The sequence below is a fragment of the Armigeres subalbatus genome, chromosome 2, assembly GCF_024139115.2.
Source record: "Armigeres subalbatus isolate Guangzhou_Male chromosome 2, GZ_Asu_2, whole genome shotgun sequence".
NCBI classification, from domain to species: domain Eukaryota; kingdom Metazoa; phylum Arthropoda; class Insecta; order Diptera; family Culicidae; genus Armigeres; species Armigeres subalbatus.
Genome location: NC_085140.1, coordinates 14,438,253 through 14,454,885, shown reverse-complemented (window position 1 = coordinate 14,454,885; position 16,633 = coordinate 14,438,253). Strand labels below are relative to the sequence as shown.

Sequence of the window (16,633 nt, the reverse complement as noted above, 5' to 3'; positions counted from 1 at the left end):
ATCTACAGGGAAACTAGAAAAAAAAATTATCGAAGTTTCACTTAAAATTTAAGTACATGGCCAAACGAAAATTCACTTAAATTTTATTTTATTTTCTAGTGAATTAAGAATAATGAGTGCCATCACTAATGAATCATTTAACTTTTACAACCGAAACTATATGGAAAATATCTGCATTTGTTTTCAAGTAGATTCTAAGTGGCTCGAGTAGTCCTATATGTTTGTCCAAAAGTTAATTACTCTAAACAGTGGCGTAGTTTGGACATAAAACCCTCCCAGGGGCAAAATTTTTTCGAAAAAAATGTTCAGAAAACTCCCTCTGACTAATTTTCTGGCTACGCCACTTACTCTAAATATAAACACCTAAGTCTAGAGAATGGAATCCATCCAAAATGTCACGCCTCAGATTACATATTTACAGCAATGTCTTGTCAAAGATGTATCAGGCACATTTAAGAGCTATAAGTTCGTCATACTTCATAAATTTATATCTTGCTCCTGAAAAAAGGTCTGGAAAAATAATACGAACGAATGCCAATAACATTTTACACCACAATTACATATATCGGTAGAAACATCATAACTGCTAGGTTATTTAATCTGGGTTTAATCATCGATTACCGTACTTTTCCGAAACAGCAATCGTAAAAACAGTAATCGGCAGTATATAGTTTTTGATTCCATCAGGCAAATCGAATGAATCGTCTCATCGTTCCTGCTGGGCTAATCCAGCGTTTAATATCGCCACAAAAACTCGGCTGGCCACTGTCGCATCCCTTCCGGATGCTCGCAACCACCGGTAATCCAAAGCCACCGGTTCCCAATGCCGACACGATATTCGACAAAATCATCCGCCGCCAGATACCGGCGGATATCATCTTCGAAGATGAAAAGTGTCTGGCCTTCAACGATGTGTCTCCCCAGGGTCCGGTGCATTTTCTGGTTATCCCAAAGCGGTGCATCCCGAAACTGGAGGATGGACAGCCTGCCGATGGAGAACTGTTTGGGCATCTGATGCTGGTGGCCGGTCAGCTGGGTAGAGAGCGGGCCCCGCAAGGATTTCGGCTCGTAATAAACAACGGCGAACATGGCTGCCAGACGGTTTTTCATTTACATTTGCATGTCATCGGCGGCCGACAATTGGGATGGCCTCCGGGTTAAGTTGCATTGTTATGTAATTCAGTTTCTTTCGTTAATAAAGTAAACTTGATTTGTATAATTTTAATGTTTGTGTGTACTTTCTAAAATTTCAAAAACGAGCTAATTTATCCTCTTCCGTGCATTTTACGAATACCTTCTGTCAGCTGTTGCCGTTCTTGAGCCATCTCTCGATAAGCCGCGATGGCCAAATTAAGCTGAATTTTCTTGGAACAATGCTCGATAACGAACTGCTCTATCGCCGCGAGGTACTTTTCGTCCTGTTGTATCTCTTCCAGGCTCTTATCCTCTGCCTCAAACATGGGTGGTTCCGTACTGAGAACATGTTCCTTAAGCTTATCAAAGCTTTCGGTTTGAATCTCAACGCCATCGTGCAGAGAAGCGTACAACGTGATCAGTTCAACTCCATTCCTTAAAAAGTCACGTTTGATCATATCCAACAAAAGATCATCGACCAATCGGTGCCATGCCAGGAAGAAGCTCATCGGTCCAAAATGTCTTGTCGATCGTAGCAAATCGAACGCCTTGTTCTCGGTCACATGCAGATAAACAGTGGCCGTCAAATCGTGGTACTGTTTTTCGTACGGCTCAAACTGAACGCATGCTCTGTCTAAAACAAACTCGTACTCCTTTGCTTCCAGGATCTTTTTCAAATTTGCCGGCTCGAACATTTTGGGCATTCGGGCATATCGGCCCTTTAGCGGGAAATAAATTTGATTTAAACGCTTGCGGGTTTCGTAGGCAGCTTCCTGCAGCGTCCCATTCGGCAAACGCTCCACAATCATCCTTTTGCTGTTTTTCAATCCAAAGGTGATGTCTGTAAAAACCATTTTGGCCTCTGAAAAGCCTTTAAGCGCTCCGTCCCTGGAGAGTACTTTAGGATTTTCGCGTAACACATCGACGACCGGCGGCATCTGCAGCATTCGATCTGCTTTGCCTATTGACTGCTTCACTTCCTGGCGCAGCTGGTCATCGGTCATGAATTTGTACTCCACGGTATTGTCGCTGACCGAACGCTTCCGGAAGATACGATCCAGGTCCAGTCGGGTAATCGATTTCAGTAGCTTTTGAACGTCATCGCGTATAAACAGCGGACCGGGATCTTTCTCTGTGGGATAAAAATGAATTTTAAACTGGCGGAAGTTTCAGAATAATTTGTTGAAATGGATATTCACCATATGAGAGAAAAGGTTTTCCTTCTGTGCCGGAAGAGGCGGCGCAGTTCCACCGTGTCGTCTGCCATGTGGATGTATTTTTGATTATTTCCGAGAACAACCGGGTTCCGGATGGAAGTTTCAACATTTCTGATAGTTAAATGCGCAAAATTTCGAAATTATTACGATGAAAATGTTGAATTTAACAGGAATGAAGATTACAAAACAGATCGAACACACATTTTCGTTCACTTGTCAAATTGACATTCAGATCAGATGCGTTACAGTCGTTACATTTGAGACCGTGGTCGATTCCCGAAGAAAAAATATTTTTACGAGGGATAACGAGTGTAACGCATAAAGGAAAACAAACGACCGCGCATCAGGAGTGAACTGTCATTCTTTTCGAACAAAAAAATCTTATCGCAGTCTATTTTTCACGTCGTGCAAAGCGGTCGGCATCAAAAATCAAAAATATTGATGCAAAAACAATTCAAATCGTCTACTATTTCCAAAACCGGGGTTTTAGCTGATCTTGATACCTTTGTCCGCATAGGAATTTGATTCACGCTGGTGTCCTTGGGACAAGAGCGTGGATGTTGTGTAACTTCCGCTGTATTCGTGAAAATTGTTTTTTTTCTGCACTGCTAAGCAGCGCTGATCCAAAGAGTGGCTAGCTATCAAAAAACGGTGAAGAAAACTCGTTTTATCGACTGCGTGTGTGTACATAATATAGGCATCTATCAGGTTTTTTTTTCGCGGATTTAGAAACGGTTCTGTGTATGTAATCGCAGTTCGTCTAATCGCGCGATCAATGAGGTATCGTATCATCGCTGTAAAAGTAAATATTGGGAGCTAAGCAAGCAAAGGCAATCGTATTCGAGACACATTCTGAGGCAGGGGTGAATGAGTGGTGTTGAAGAGTTGCTGCGAACAACAGCGAAGAAAGGCTAACAAAAGTCTGGTGACCTTTGATTGGACCAAGAAAAATTGGAGTAAATTGTACCTCAATCGCTAACGCTGCTGCTTGACCGAAAGAATGGCTCAATCAAAACCCCTGAAGGAAGTCTTCAGTTACCTGTCCTGGGTGCATGCGGTCTCCGGCGCCACGGTAATCCAAACATCACCGGATTGTTAGGGCATGCATTAAATCTAATGACTTTTTTTTTGTTACATTTTAGGGTAGCGTTATTGCCATGTCTGCTTTCTACCCACTGGACACGGTTCGTTCTCGTCTTCAACGTGAGTATCGGTTTCAATGACATCATTTTTCTTTAAGGTTGTTTGTCTTAACTTGCAGTGAGGAAGCATAGTCGCGAAACAAGTTTTGCAAATCTACAATAAAATATAATATATTCAAATTCGAGGTTTGGAAGTTTCAGTAGCGGAAATGTTTTACCATCAATAATCTCTGACGTCAAATATTTTCAATCCTTATCATTTATCGCAGATCAATTTTTATTTAAAATTAACTAAAACTAAACTATGTACTGCATTTTTATCTTATCTTATTTTTATCTGGAAAAGATGCATTAAAGAACGTGAGAGAGATAAAGATATTTTTTTAGTAAGCACGATGGATTCCTACAAGTTTGAATAGGTTTATCTTGAGCTGTAATTGCTTACTTAGCAACTAACCCGTTTTTCCATCTGTTCCTTTTTTAGTGGAAGCGCCAGAACGTCGCAAGGCACTAAGCACATGGGCCATCCTGAAGCAGCTGGTGGCGGAAGAGGGCTTCGCTACGCTCTACCGCGGCATGGTGCCCGTCCTACAAAGTCTCTGTATCTCCAACTTTGTTTACTTCTACACATTCCACAGCCTGAAAGCCCTGCGTGGATCTATCACAGGTGGCAGCCAATCCGCGCTGGCCGATCTTCTACTGGGATCGTTGGCAGGCATTGTTAACGTCTTTACCACCACACCATGTTGGGTGGTCAACACACGCCTGAAGATGAAAGGATTGGGCCATCGGCTGAAGGACAGCACCATGCACTACGACAATCTGCTGGATGGACTTATTCACGTGGGCCGAACAGAAGGAGCCAAAGGGCTCTGGGCGGGAGCAATGCCTTCTCTTATCTTGGTCATCAACCCTGCCATCCAGTTCATGGTGTATGAATCGCTCAAGCGAAGAATGATTGGCGATCCCAAGCATTCCTCGTCAGCTGCATTCTTCGCCATTGGAGCCATTGCTAAAGCGATAGCCACAGTGCTAACCTACCCATTGCAGCTAATCCAAACCAAATTGCGCCACGGTAATTCGGATAAGAATTTGGATCTCCCGCCGGACACCGACATGGTACAGATGCTGTTGATAATCCTGAAAAAGCAAGGCGCAGCTGGTTTGTTTCGAGGGCTTGAAGCTAAACTACTGCAGACGGTGCTGACGGCGGCCCTGATGTTCATGACCTACGAGAAGATTGCTCGTTTCGTCACGGCTCTGCTGGTCAGAGGAAAAAAGTGATAATCGAATAGGTTTTTATAGTTTCTCGCACGTATTTATGAAGGAATAGGGTTCTACACTTTTATAAGCAAACTTTTCAATCTAGTCCTACACATTCCATTTTCTTGATCATTGACATGCATTGGCGCTTCTTTCATGCAATTTCCTCTTAGATGATTGGCTCTCTTAACGAATATTTCGGAGGTGAAGTTTTTTAGTACGTAGATATTTGTTGCTGCAGAACACCAATGGTAGGTTTAATTGTATAAAAGGTAATGGATTTTCGTTTAAAACTATGAAGTATCTTTCGAATAGCAACGCATTTGATATACGCATTTTCGACTGCTTAGAATATCTACAGTCAAATATACGGGATTGGTTCCAAGGTCCCGTTTTCATTCTATTATTCGTTTTGAAGTATAGTCAAAATGGGTATATGAGCTAAATAATAAGAATGGTAATAAACCCCTTACATAATTCATTAATTTTAAACCAAAAGATCAATTTATGTTCCCAGTTGAAAATTATGACAAAAGTATTCAGAACAAAGAAATACCACAAAAAACTTTATGTTTATACTAGAAGTATGTATTCTATGAAGTAATAATAAAAGGTTCACATGTCAAGTGTTCAATTCTGGAAATAATATTTAAATCCGAAATGTTTTGAAATGAAATTTGACTAATAAGGCTATTGAAAATTCAGGAATCCTGGGAAACAGAACAGCTATCGGAGGAGTGGAAGGAAGGGGTCATATGTGCCATTTATAAGAAAGGCGAAAATCTGAAGTGTGAGAACTTTTGAGCGATCTGTATTGAATGCGAATGTATTGACCGCGTAGAGCTATGAAGAATTATGGACGAGCATATCTTCCCTGAGAAGCTTACCAGACTGATCAAAGCAATGGTGGATGGTGTGCAAAACTCTGTGCAGATTTCCGGGCAAACACTCCATTTCGTTCGAATCACAACGGGGACAAGGTGATGGACTTTCGTGCCTGTTGTTCAACATTGCCAAGCTAGAAGGTGTCATGCGAAGAGCCGGGTAACAGCCGGGGTACGATTTTCAACATATCGAGCCAATTTATTTGTTTCGTATGTATGACATGAATACTGTTGGCCGAACATTTGCAAAGGTGGCAGAACTGTACACCCGCCTAAAACGTGAAGCAAAATGTTTTGGACTGTTGGTGAATTCTATGCATAGAAGACATGTACATGCTAGTGGGCGGATCCCAGCACGACAGCAGTGTTACGATAGACGGGGATACTTTCGAGGTGGTCGGTGAATTCGTCTATCTTGGACCCTTGCTAACGACTGATGAGAATATTAGTCGTAAAATACGAAGGCGCATCATCTGTAGAAGTCGGACCTACTACGCGACGAGCGATGCGTCGCGTTTACTCTGGCTTGTCCCTAACTCAGGTAGTGCGGGGATGGGTGTTATATAAGAGCTCAACCCGACCCACTAAAACAAAAACCCTTCCATGTTCTTTACCAATTGAGCAACGAGGCTGCTCTCTTGACACGTCGCACTTGCAGCACAGAGAACAGACATGGATGCTCGAACAAAATTTCGTTATATAAATACGTGTGTAAAGATTTAAATCGCACCTGAGCGCCGCCAACGCAGGCTGCCCGACATAAAAACTCAATCTCACTAAGTGATGGCGTTGGCATATACTACATAAACAATGTAGTGCTGCCACCTAGGAGCGAACCTAGAAGCAATTCAGAATGAACCATGAATTTTATCCATGTTTATCAGCACACTTCTTCTTCTTCTTATTGGCATTACATCCCCACACTGGCACTGGGACAGAGCCGCCTCGCAGCTTAGTGTTCATTAAGCACTTCCTCAGTTATTAACTGCGATGTTTCTAAGCCAGGTTACCATTTTTGCATTCGTATTATCATGAGGCTAGCACGATGATACTTTTATGCCCAGGGAAGTCGAGACAATTTCCAATCCGAAAATTGCCTAGACCGGCACCGGGAATCGAACCCAGCCACCCTCAGCATGGTCTTGCTTTGTAGCCGCGCGTCTTACCGCACGGCTAAGGAGGGCCTAGGAGCAATTCGGAATGAACACTAGCGCTAAAAGTAAAACACGGCAAATTCTAACCATATTTATCAGCACACTAGCAACGCGCAACGGGGGCATAACGACATACTTTAAAATGACCAGTACAATCTTTTACACAAGCACGCGAATGAAGATGAACGTCTGTTTTCTGTGCTTGCAGCGAGTCCCTTTCGTTAAAGCACTGCACATCTTTCTCCAGTAGTATGCCTATCGACATTATCCCAACAATGACGCAAATCGCCTCATAAGATATGGTGCGGTATGCGCTTGCGACCCGTAGATACAGCAGCCGGTGTACTCTGATCAATTTCTTGATATTGTACCCAGCCGTGGATCATGCTGGTACGACGTATCGGATTATAGACAACACCACTCTTGATATAGTCCTACGCGCATGGCTATGCACTGCCAATGCGTTGGACAACTGCGTGATAATTATTTTATCGCTAGTGATGCCTTTTAGCATACATAATCGACGAGACTCGTAAAATTGAGCTTATCGCCTATCGTCACGCCTGTCGTGACTTCACGTAGGAAGAGCAGGGAAGAGTACGTCTATCTACCAACACAATCGTTTCAAAACTGACTCATTCGCATTCATTGCTAAGAGCATACACGTTTAATGAAGAGTGCCTATTTTTTTGCAAATTCAGACAAACTTTTGAAAATGGAATATATTTTTTTATTTGCTTAATCTACTCTGTCTCTACATTCACCTTCTCCCCCACTCTAACGGAACTGATTATCGGTAAAAAAATCTTCAACTTGCAATAATTCTCTTTTTAATTCTCAATATCAAGCAATCGTTGATTTGTATGTCCTTTTGGATAAGCTCAAAACACCATTCCAGGATCAAAATCAGAAGATATCAAACATTCTTTACCGCAATAATAAATCTCATATTCTAAATCTCTACATCTAACAATAGCTATTTTATGCCTTCTTAGGTTGAGTTCGCCATGCTCAAATGGTCATTCCAGCATCTCTCGAGTATTCCAACTCTAACTAACCAGCATTTCCAACTCTCGAGATCTAACCAGATATCTAGATTTCAGCATTCTAACTCTCAGTAACTAACAATATCTGATTTTTGTTATGCCTTCTTGGGTTGAGTTTTCCAGGCTCAAAAATCATTTCAGCATCAAAATCAGAAAATATTTAACTTTCACCTCCGCAACATCAATTCTTATATTCTAACTCTCGATGTCTAACAATAGTTGATTTTAATTATGCCTTCTTGGGTTGAGCTTTCCAGGCTCAATAATCAATCCAGCATCAAAATCAGCAAATAATAAACTTCCACCTCAACAACATCAAATCTCATATTCCAACTCTTGATTAGCTTATTCTGCTTATGCCTTCTTGGGTTGAGTTTTCCAGGCTCAAAAATCATTCCAGCATCAACCAGAAAATATAAAACTTTCACCTCCGTCACATCAATTCGCATATTCCAACGTTCGATATCTAACAATAGATGATTTTAATTATGCCTTCATGGGTTGAGTTTTCTAGACTCAAAAGTTATTCCAGCATCAAAATCAGAAAATATTAAACTTCCACCTCCGCAACATCAATTCTTATATTCTAACTCGCGATATCTAACAATAGGTGATTTCGGTTAAACCTTCTTGGGTTGAGTTTTCCAGGCTCAAAAATCATTCCAGCATCAAAATCAGAAAATATTAAACTTCCACCTCAACAACATCAATTCTCATATTCCAACTCTTTTACATCTAACAATAGCTGATTTTGTTTATGCCTTCTTGGGTTGAGTTTTCCAGGCTCAAAAATCATTTCAGCATCAAAATCAGAAAATATTTAACTTTCACCTCCGCAACATCAATGCTTATATTCTAACTCTCGATGTCTAACAATAGTTGATTTTAATTATGCCTTCTTGGGTTGAGCTTTCCAGGCTCAAAAATCATTTCAGCATCAAAATCAGAAAATATTTAACTTTCACCTCCGCAACATCAATTCTTATATTCTAACTCTCGATGTCTAACAATAGTTGATTTTAATTATGCCTTCTTGGGTTGAGCTTTCCAGGCTCAATAATCAATCCAGCATCAAAATCAGCAAATAATAAACTTCCACCTCAACAACATCAAATCTCATATTCCAACTCTTGATTAGCTTATTCTGCTTATGCCTTCTTGGGTTGAGTTTTCCAGGCTCAAAAATCATTCCAGCATCAACCAGAAAATATAAAACTTTCACCTCCGTCACATCAATTCGCATATTCCAACGTTCGATATCTAACAATAGTTGATTTTAATTATGCCTTCATGGGTTGAGTTTTCCAGACTCAAAAGTTATTCCAGCATCAAAATCAGAAAATATTAAACTTCCACCTCCGCAACATCAATTCTTATATTCTAACTCGCGATATCTAACAATAGGTGATTTCGGTTAAACCTTCTTGGTTTGAGTTTTCCAGGCTCAAAAATCATTCCAGCATCAAAATCAGAAAATAATAAACTTCCACCTCAACAACATCAATTCTCATATTCCAACTCTTTTACATCTAACAATAGCTGATTTTGTTTATGCCTTCTTGGGTTGAGTTTTCCAGGCTCAAAAATCATTCCAGCATCACAATCAGAAAATATTAAACTTCCACCTCAACAACATCAATTCTCATATTCCAACTCTTTTACATCTAACAATAGCTGATTTTGCTTATGCCTTCTTGGGTTGAGTTTTCCAGGCTCAAAAATCATTCCAGCATCACAATCAGAAAATATTAAACTTCCACCTCAACAACATCAATTCTCATATTCCAACTCTTTTACATCTAACAATAGCTGATTTTGCTTATGCCTTCGTGGGTTGAGTTTTCCAGGCTCAAAAATCATTCCAGCATCAAAATCAGAAAATAATAAACTTCCACCTCAACAACATCAATTCTCATATTCCAACTCTTTTACATCTAACAATAGCTGATTTTGTTTATGCCTTCTTGGGTTGAGTTTTCCAGGCTCAAAAATCATTCCAGCATCACAATCAGAAAATATTAAACTTCCACCTCAACAACATCAATTCTCATATTCCAACTCTTTTACATCTAACAATAGCTGATTTTGCTTATGCCTTCGTGGGTTGAGTTTTCCAGGCTCAAAAATCATTCCAGCATCAAAATCAGAAAATAATAAACTTCCACCTCAACAACATCAATTCTCATATTCCAACTCTTTTACATCTAACAATAGCTGATTTTGTTTATGCCTTCTTGGGTTGAGTTTTCCAGGCTCAAAAATCATTCCAGCATCACAATCAGAAAATATTAAACTTCCACCTCAACAACATCAATTCTCATATTCCAACTCTTTTACATCTAACAATAGCTGATTTTGCTTATGCCTTCTTGGGTTGAGTTTTCCAGGCTCAAAAATCATTCCAGCATCAAAATCAGAAAATATTAAACTTCCACCTCAACAACATCAATTCTCATATTCCAACTCTTTTACATCTAACAATAGCTGATTTTGCTTATGCCTTCGTGGGTTGAGTTTTCCAGGCTCAAAAATCATTCCAGCATCAAAATCAGAAAATAATAAACTTCCACCTCAACAACATAAATTCTCATATTCCAACTCTTGATATCTAACAATAGCTTATTCTGCTTATGCCTTCTTGGGTTGAGTTTTCCAGGCTCAAAAATCATTCCAGCATCAATAAACTTGCACCTCCGTCACATCAATTCGCATATTCCAACGTTCGATATCTAACAAAAGTTGATTATAATTATGCCTTCATGTGTTGAGTTTTCCAGGCTCAAAAGTTATTCCAGCATCAAAATCAGAAAATATTAAACTTCCACCTCCGCGACTTCAATTCTTATATTCTAACTCGCGATATCTAACAATAGGTGATTTCGGTTATGGCCTCTTGGGTTGAGTTTTCCAGGCTCAAAAATCATTCCAGCATCAAAATTAGAAAATATTCAACTTTCACCTTCGTCACATCAATTCGCATATTCCAATGTTTGATATCTAACAATAGTTGATTTTGATCATGCTTTCTTGGGTTAAATTTTCCAGGCTCAAAAATCATCCATCAGAAAATATTTAACTTCCACCTCCGCAACATCATTTCTTATATTCTATCTCTCGATATCTAACAATAGTTGATTTCAATTATGCCTTCATGGGTTGAATTTTCCAGGCTCAAAAATCATTCCAGCATCAATCAGAAAAAATAAAACTTTTACCTCCATCACATCAATTTTGGATTTTTTGTTGACCCAACTAGGCCCGATGGCGATCCTGGCCACCGACCAACTCACTCCAGAATTGAATTTTTTCTTTACCCAACTAGGTCCGATGGCTATTCCGGCCACCGACCAACTCACTCCAGAATTGGATTTTTTTTCTTGACCCAACTAGGTCCGATGGCGATCCCGGCCACCGACCAACTCACTCCAGAATTGGATTTTTTCTTGACCCAACTAGGCCCGATGGCCATTCCGGCCATCGACCAACTCACTCCAGAATTGGATTTTTTTTCTTGACCCAACTAGGCCCGGTGGCGATCCCTGCCACCGACAAACTCACTCCAGAATTGGATTTTTTTTCTTGACCCAACTAGGTCCGATGGCGATTCCGCCCACCGACCAACTCACTTCAGAATTGGATTTTTTCTTGACCCAACTAGGCCCGATGGCTATTCCGGCCACCGACCAACTCACTCCAGAATTGGATTTTTCTTGACCCAACTAGGACCGATGGCGATTCCGCCCACCGACCAACTCACTTCAGAATTGGATTTTTTTCTTGACCCAACTAGGCCCGATGGCTATTCCGGCCACCGACCAACTCACTCCAGAATTGGATTTTTTTCTTGACCCAACTAGGTCCGATGGCGATTCCGGCCACCGACCAACTCACTCCAGAATTGGATTTTTTCTTGACCCAACTAGGCCCGATGGCGATTCCGGCCACCGACCAACTCACTCCAGAATTGGATTTTTTCTTGACCCAACTAGGTCCGATGGCTATTCCGGCCACCGACCAACTCACTCCAGAATTGGATTTTTTTTTTCTTGACCCAACTAGGTCCGATGGCGATTCCGGCCACCGACCAACTCACTCCAGAATTGGATTTTTTCTTGACCCAACTAGGCTCGATGGCGATTCCGGCCACCGACCAACTCACTCCAGAATTGGATTTTTCTTGACCCAACTAGGTCCGATGGCGATTTCGGCCACCGACCAACTCACTCCAGAATTGGATTTTTTTTTCTTGACCCAACTAGGCCCGATGGCTATTCCGGCCACCGACCAACTCACTCCAGAATTGGATTTTTTTCTTGACCCAACTAGGTCCGATGGCGATTCCGGCCACCGACCAACTCACTCCAGAATTGGATTTTTTCTTGACCCAACTAGGCCCGATGGCTATTCCGGCCACCGACCAACTCACTCCAGAATTGGATTTTTTTTACTTGACCCAACTAGGTCCGATGGCGATTCCGGCACCGACCAACTCACTCCAGAATTGGATTTTTTTCTTGACCCAACTAGGTCCGATGACTAATCCGGCCACCGACCAACTCACTCCAGAATTGGATTTTTTTTCTTGACCCAACTAGGTCTGATGGCGATTCCGCCCACCGACCAACTCACTCCAGAATTGGATTTTTTTTTATTGACCCAACTAGGTCCGATGGCGATTCCGGCCACCGACCAACTCACTCCAGAATTGGATTTTTTCTTGACCCAACTAGGTCCAATGGCGATCCCGGCCACCGACCAACTCACTTCCAGAGATGGATTTTTTTCTTGACCTAACTAGGTCCGACTGGATTATGTTCTCACAAGTTGAATCTCTTTAGCCCAACTAAGCATGGTGGTGATTTCAGGCAGTGATCCACCTATTCTCGAGTTGCATTTTCTTAACCCCATTAAGTCGAAAAGCAAATGAACCGTCGTAACTTGTTTTATATTTTCTAAACCAGTACAAATCTTTCCTGAATATGTTTCACATCTATTTGGGTTTTCACCTACAATGTAGTCAATTTGATTCGGCCGTACCTTGGACAAAATATTTGATTTAAAACTGAAATCGAGGCCACTGCTAATTACGTAATTAGCGGCGACAATACTGTAATGCACCTGCTTCCTATTTCGATCATTCCAGGCTTGTTTCTGATAAAATGACACTTCTAGACCAACATGTACAATATAATATAATTGTTCATAAGCTTAAGAATAATCCTCTTGGCCACAAACTCCACCATGCCAACATCAATGCTCTCACCAACAATCGATAAGCGCAAACATTAGCCATCTACAATGTTTTTTTTAAATAGTCAAATCACGTAAAGGAGATCCGATAATACTATTGTGAACGATGCTAACCCTATTAGTTTTCAGTCCAATTTTCAAGCGAACAAATGAAATTCCTGTTGCTGCCCTCCCAACTAACATTTAATGTCAATGTAAATGTTATTTCAACTCGTCTATACGGCTTCAAGCTGAATAGGTGTGCTATACATATGAACAAGAACTTCTATTCAATGCTTTTACCAGCAAATCTGGCGAATCTATTCAGCTGTTTTTGACATGCCTGCACAACTACTTTACAGCATGTTACACAATTTTTTCTCCATCTTTACTAAACCATTTAGTAATATAATTCGCTTCAATGGCGCTTATTCAGATTTTTTGAATCTGTTAAATAAGTTTTATACAGCCACTGAATTCAATTTGATTAAATATTATTTGAGAGGAGAGTAAATTTTGGAGTTTATTTATTGTTTTTTTTTTTGTGAAAACTCAAATACCAATTTTGTTGCTACCTAGATTCAAACTCCTGATCTCCTTATTCAATGGCCGCTGCTCTGTCATCACCGTCACTTTGACATATGTAAATAACAAAGAAAATTACGGATGTGCTTCTTCGCATACCCTATAGGTTATTTCACTAACTAACTAACCTTTATGCATCATCAATCGCTGAAATTGTTTTTAGGCAACATTTTCTCGATCTGTATAGATGCTACTCTGCTGCTAATCGTTTAACAGTAGCCGTCAACAGCAATATCGCTTCTAAATGGCTTGTTTTCTTACATTATCTGCTAGCATTAATGACAGCGCTTTGTCAGTTGCTATAAGAGCAGGTGAATACCTTTATAGCTGCATTACAGAAATCAATAGCTCGTACACAGCTCCGGCAACAACAATCAAATGTAAACATTGTGATTTTGACGTTCCATACAAATAAGCTATTAAAAGAAGCAGTATAAGGTTTACTTAAACGTTGTGTAATCTTCAGAGATACCGAAGTAGCCTAAAAGCTTCGTTAGTTCATTTATAGCGCCAGTACGCTATATTGTTAGTGCTATAAGAACAGCGAAAACGTTTTCATCGTGAATGCTACTCACCGTAATTTGGGAAGTTGCTAACAAGCAACTCAGTTACATACATGAGCTCATAACCGATAAGCTTTGTTGCTAATTCAGACAGAGCTGTTTTATGACTATATGAAAGCTGCATAAACGATAAAATATGAAATATATTCGACACAAACTGACTAGCTGATAGATATTTGGGTAATAGTCGAGTTGAAGTTTAAGGGATTATTTGCGGAGACTTTTCTTTTATTCAGCATTGGCTGCTTTTATTCAAATATTATACAGCCAAAGGCTAGAAGTTGAAGCTTTTAGCACCAAAATTGTTAGTTGGGCTGTTATGAGACGCACTAAATGTTTTTTTTTTCAAACAAATTTCACGTTTCAGCTCCTGCATACCAATTCGTCACAATTAGCAGGTGATAATTTGAATGATAACAATAATTCCACAGCATCAGCAACTATTTGTATATTTTGCTGGAAACGGTTTGACAATTCAATAAAGATAGAACTCTCTGAAATGTGTAAGCATTTCCTCCATAGATCCAAATACGAACTATTTCATTTAAATTCAGTTTCCAATCAAATAGCCTCTTGTTACCCTGTATGTAAGTACTCCTGTACCACTTCAAGCCCAAGAAAACTTACCTCGAAATGAGTCGCATTCTACTACATGCTTCCACACAAATCATCCCTTCAGCAACACTACACTGAAATGAATATTGTAGTAATTGTAACTATGGAGCTGCTTTTAAAGCAACTATTTTGCAATGTATTTATTTCGACTCAAATAACGATCAAATTAACTACTTATTTGTTAAATATACTATGCTGTCGATGATGCATGGTATTCTTAACAACAATTAATAGTGCCGCTGTCGTAGAGACCTAAAAAAAAGTTGAGAACGCCATTTTCATTCACTTCGCTGGTGCTGGCGCTCTCGAGAAGGAAAATACTTTTGCTTTTAACATTCAAAATCCGGTTTATTAGAAAATGGATTACCAAATTCTCATGGTGATTTCTGTAACTCGGATTGAGGTAAGTGGTTTCTTATCACGCTGTTTACGCTAATAATAAAGGCAGAAAATACTCTTCCATTGCAGTCGATACCATCATTGAAAAAAATCCGCAATCTTCGATTCGCACCCTCAAGTCTCCGGAAAATTCAGTTGGTAGGTTGTTGCCTCTGTTATGTTTACCAGAGATAACTATTTTTATTATTTATTTGCAGTTTTGAGAATACCACAGAAGGTCTAAGCTTGAGGAATATTCAGAATGCTTATTGTGAACGCAACTCGTCAACAGCAGAATAGCACTGCCTTTCCAAAAAGAATGATTTTCGACATAATCTTTCAACTAAATATGGACCGAAGTGCCGAAGTACCGGGTCAAATTTATTAACTGCAATTTAGATGTAATTGTTAAAAATAAAGAAATTCAAACAGATCGTGGATTGGTTGGATTTTGGTTTTTTACTTTGGTTGTTTGTTTTGGTTCTCTATTGACCACACAATAATCGTCAATATAAACACGCGATAATTGTCAATTTCACTATACAGTATAGTTCCGCTGACCATGGGCATGGTATTTTCGCTGTCATCCCATTCTTTGCATGCATAGTAAAATTTACAACTTTTTTCGTTTGAAATAACTAAACTATGTAGTCTGCACAAATTAAGTGGCGTTGTGCATTTAATTTAAACCATCAGAATGGTAATTTTAACCGCAAAGCTGTTTTCAGTGTAGAAACATCCAAGGATGCAACTTTTTTATAATTAACATGTTTCACTAATTTAATCTATATATACTGCAATTGAAACGAATCAACTTTGCACATAATTCTCATTACAAGCTGTGTTGGCTTGCATATAACAAGCAAATGATACATATACGTTCCATTCTTTCATATTTGCATGTATCAACGATATGTATTGCACTTAACAATGAAATGATAACCCGAAAGCAAAATGATGTGGGATGCATATAACCCGTACCAACCATTTTACCTCTGAGTTAACATTCATATGCTATTCCAATAGTGCAGAATTATATGTCTATCTTATAACATCGATCGAGAAAGTTAGCTCAGTGTAGGAAGAGCAGGGAAGAGCACGTCTATCTACCAACACAATCGTTTCAAAACTGACTCATTCGCATTCATATTGCTAAGAGCATACACGTTTAATGAAGAGTGCCTATTTTTTGCAAATTCAGACAAACTTTTGAAAATGGAATATATTTTTTATTTGCTTAATCTACTCTGTCTCTACAACGCCCAGATTCTTTAATGCTCTCACGGACTTAGCTGTGCAGGTCTCTACCTTTGTCTTGGCTTCTTCTTGCAATCCATGGCGGTTATGCACTTTCGTTCTTGTGATGTGCTAACACCAACGTTCTCTAGTTGAGCCATTCCTCGACTTTGCTAATCCCATATGA

General features: G+C 39.8%; 3 protein-coding genes across 3 annotated transcripts; 2 read left to right on the top strand and 1 right to left on the bottom strand.

Moving 5' to 3' along the window:
* The first annotated feature begins 611 nt into the window (after nt 1–611).
* LOC134217861 (uncharacterized HIT-like protein slr1234) lies at nt 612–1,225 on the top strand. Its single transcript, XM_062696693.1, has one exon. The coding sequence runs from the start codon at nt 697–699 to the stop codon at nt 1,159–1,161; it is 465 nt and encodes a 154-aa protein (XP_062552677.1). The 5' UTR covers nt 612–696; the 3' UTR covers nt 1,162–1,225.
* Nucleotides 1,211–2,581, bottom strand: LOC134217859 (small ribosomal subunit protein mS22). Its single transcript, XM_062696691.1, has 2 exons — nt 2,334–2,581; nt 1,211–2,266 (listed from the first exon to the last, which is right to left on the bottom strand). Exons 1-2 carry the CDS (start codon nt 2,458–2,460, stop codon nt 1,266–1,268), a joined length of 1,128 nt encoding a protein of 375 aa, XP_062552675.1. The 5' UTR covers nt 2,461–2,581; the 3' UTR covers nt 1,211–1,265.
* Nucleotides 2,582–2,705: 124 nt separating this feature from the next.
* Nucleotides 2,706–5,390, top strand: LOC134217860 (peroxisomal membrane protein PMP34). The gene is made up of 3 exons (XM_062696692.1): nt 2,706–3,423; nt 3,494–3,554; nt 3,978–5,390. Exons 1-3 carry the CDS (start codon nt 3,352–3,354, stop codon nt 4,775–4,777), a joined length of 933 nt encoding a protein of 310 aa, XP_062552676.1. The 5' UTR covers nt 2,706–3,351; the 3' UTR covers nt 4,778–5,390.
* The last annotated feature ends 11,243 nt before the right edge of the window (nt 5,391–16,633 follow it).

Coding starts and splice junctions, on each gene's coding strand:
- LOC134217860 (XM_062696692.1), top strand. CDS start 3,352: ATGGCTCAATCAAAACCCCTGAAGGAAGTCTTCAGTTACCTGTCCTGG. Junction 3,424..3,493: donor ATGCGGTCTCCGGCGCCACG/GTAATCCAAACA, acceptor GTTACATTTTAG/GGTAGCGTTATTGCCATGTC. Junction 3,555..3,977: donor GGTTCGTTCTCGTCTTCAAC/GTGAGTATCGGT, acceptor TTCCTTTTTTAG/TGGAAGCGCCAGAACGTCGC.
- LOC134217859 (XM_062696691.1), bottom strand. CDS start 2,460: ATGTTGAAACTTCCATCCGGAACCCGGTTGTTCTCGGAAATAATCAAA. Junction 2,267..2,333: donor AAAACCTTTTCTCTCATATG/GTGAATATCCAT, acceptor TTTATCCCACAG/AGAAAGATCCCGGTCCGCTG.
- LOC134217861 (XM_062696693.1), top strand. CDS start 697: ATGAATCGTCTCATCGTTCCTGCTGGGCTAATCCAGCGTTTAATATCG.